Below are 2,528 nucleotides of genomic sequence, written 5' to 3'. Positions count from 1 at the left end.
TATAACACTTGTTGGTGTAAATATAAGATGGGACTGTGCTTGTGACCGGTTCAGCTGCATCCTGAAGCAGGCATTCCTATTATATTCCTCTCCTTTGTAAAAATCAATGTCTTCTTTGTTTTTAATGTATTTCCTGTCTTAAAACAACCAAAGATGATATTGCTGTCAATTGTTTGATTTTAGTTTAATGGCATGTACAAAATATCCATTCTACATTGCAACTTAATATATTTTATATAAAATCCAATGTACAGTATCTTAAATTTGCTTAAATAGTATTATAAACATAACTTTCAGGAGGAGTCAGTCCTGGAGTGATGCAGTTTTTTATTAATTACAGTTCCTTTTGGTATCCCTGCTGTTCAGTAAAAAATCCAGCTTATATTCTAGAAAGGTCCTCATGAGCTCAGATTTGGTTCCTAGCAGAGCAAAAGTAAACTCCCAGTTATGTTTTTTTCAACTTTGTGTCCCACACACAGCTAGATAAAATCCTGTGCTGGGGTGTCCAGTTTGAATGTTGTTTGACATCATCTGTTTCAGAGCTCATCTTCATCCGATAAAGCATCAAGGTAATCTGTATCAACGTATAAGAGAAATCCTGAAAACAAACTGTCTGCCCATGTTGGATCGGAAAAGAGACCATTTTGATCGGCGTAGAAGATCTCAAGCCATACTTCGTCTTCTGGCTGAAGGTAGATCACTGTGGATCCAGAAGCTACATCGTGGTTGCCTGTGTTAGCATCAAATGTCTTTATTCGGTACTTCCCATTGTGAACCAGCCCAATTGCAAGATGTTTGTTTGCTAAGGTGATATCATAGGAAAAATAATAAATCCCTGGGATGGCACAAATAAACTTCCCTGTGGAAGGGTTGTAATGCTCCCCCTCATTGAAGAGGACTTTATTGAATACGATCGGTAATCTTTCCTCTGGGTAGCTGGTGGTGATGCCAACAGAAAAGGCAGATTTCAGCACTATCTTTCCACATTTACAGATCCCTGGTGCACCTGGCTGTCCTCGGTCTCCTTTATCTCCCTTAGGTCCTGGTGGTCCAGCTGGACCTACTTCACCTTTGGCACCAGTCAATCCTCCAGGTCCTTTTTTACCAGCCTGACCTTGGTCTCCTTTCTCTCCAGCTGGTCCTGATGGCCCAGTCTTTCCTCTTAAACCTTCAAAAACATTTTAAGTTAGTTAATTGTTGACACATATCCTCTCAGTAAATGATTGTGTGGACTACTAGTAAGTTTGCAAAAGGAATGGCAGGTTGGAACAGAGGACTGGGCTCCACAGCCCAGGAGTCCTTTGTTTCTATGTTTCTACTTTCCTTCATGTTCATTGATTACACATTGAAGAATGTGTACCTGATCAGTCCATTACTGACTGAACTATGAGTGCTATAACATGATGCTTGTGCACTAAATATCTGCTATTATTTAAGCATTTTTAGTATGTATCTAAGTACCTGCTAATCTTTTATTCCTGGCTAATGGCACTAATGAGACTTGTTTATTTGACACCACACACGCTTCATTTCTCTCAAACTTTTTCTGAGCATCTCTGTGCAGGAAGGCTATTCACTTACATTTATTTGTGCAGATTTCAGTATGTGCATATTAGACATATCTAAAATAAATCTGCACATTTTCTTTCACTACATATACGTCCATCACACAAACCCACACAGGAGCATACTCACATTCATCATACACATATATACCTATAACAGTGATGATGAAAGGTCTTACTTTATTGTACTACTGTGTTAGGTTGCACAAATATTCAATACCTGCGCTCCCCTTTTCACCTTTTTCTCCCTTCCTGCCATCTCTACCATCTCTTCCTGGAAGACCAATGCGTCCGTGTGGCCCTGGGGATCCGCCAGCTCCGGGGGGACCTGCAGGCCCTGGCAAACCAGGGATGCTACAGATGTATCTGGTGTAGTAATTTTCTCCTTTTATCTGGCTTTGAAGAGGTTGTTCGCTTGTGTAGATTACAAAACTTGTAATGTAAAGCAACGCAATCATCCTTGGATCTGGAAAAAATGCATACAAAGAAGACTGTGCATGTAATGGCACTCTAGTCACATGCAGATGGCTCTGAATATACCAGTAAGTGTGACACTGTGGTGCATCATACACAACTGCGCATGCAAAGGTCAACCTGGGATTTCTACGTTACCAGAATCCATGTAGGACGCCAGGAGAAATGTCAGTCAGGACCTTTTTCTGGTCACCATGTGTGTTGCTGTATGTGACTGACATAGTATAATTGGCACAATACTAGCTTTTTTGGATCAAAGTTTGACACATTTGATTCTTTTTAGAATCTGGATCTGTCCTTTGCTTGCATAGCATTTTGTGTATGTGTGTGTGTGTGTGTGTGTGTGTGTGTGTGTCTTTGGGACCTCTATAAGCTTTACAGAGAAAAGCTTTCTTGATGGAGGAAGATATATCTCTGTTAGGAACATCTGCCCCTAGGAGCAGTCTATTCTAGTGAGGACAAAGCTAACACCTTAATTTCATTTAATTT

The 2,528-nt window shown here is 40.3% G+C and overlaps 1 protein-coding gene across 1 annotated transcript; it reads right to left on the bottom strand.

The window, feature by feature from the left end:
- Nucleotides 1-536: 536 nt before the first annotated feature.
- Nucleotides 537-2,023, bottom strand: C1QTNF7 (C1q and TNF related 7; the record flags this gene model as incomplete). Its single annotated transcript, XM_080621197.1, has 2 exons — nt 537-1,168; nt 1,786-2,023. 2 exons carry the CDS (start codon nt 2,021-2,023, stop codon nt 537-539), a joined length of 870 nt encoding a protein of 289 aa, XP_080477323.1.
- Between the last annotated feature and the right edge of the window lie 505 nt (nt 2,024-2,528).

Source organism: Psittacula echo, assembly GCF_963264785.1.
Source record: "Psittacula echo genome assembly, chromosome: 1".
In the NCBI taxonomy this organism is placed as follows: Eukaryota; Metazoa; Chordata; class Aves; order Psittaciformes; family Psittacidae; genus Psittacula; species Psittacula echo.
This window is presented reverse-complemented; position numbering and strand designations above follow the sequence as displayed.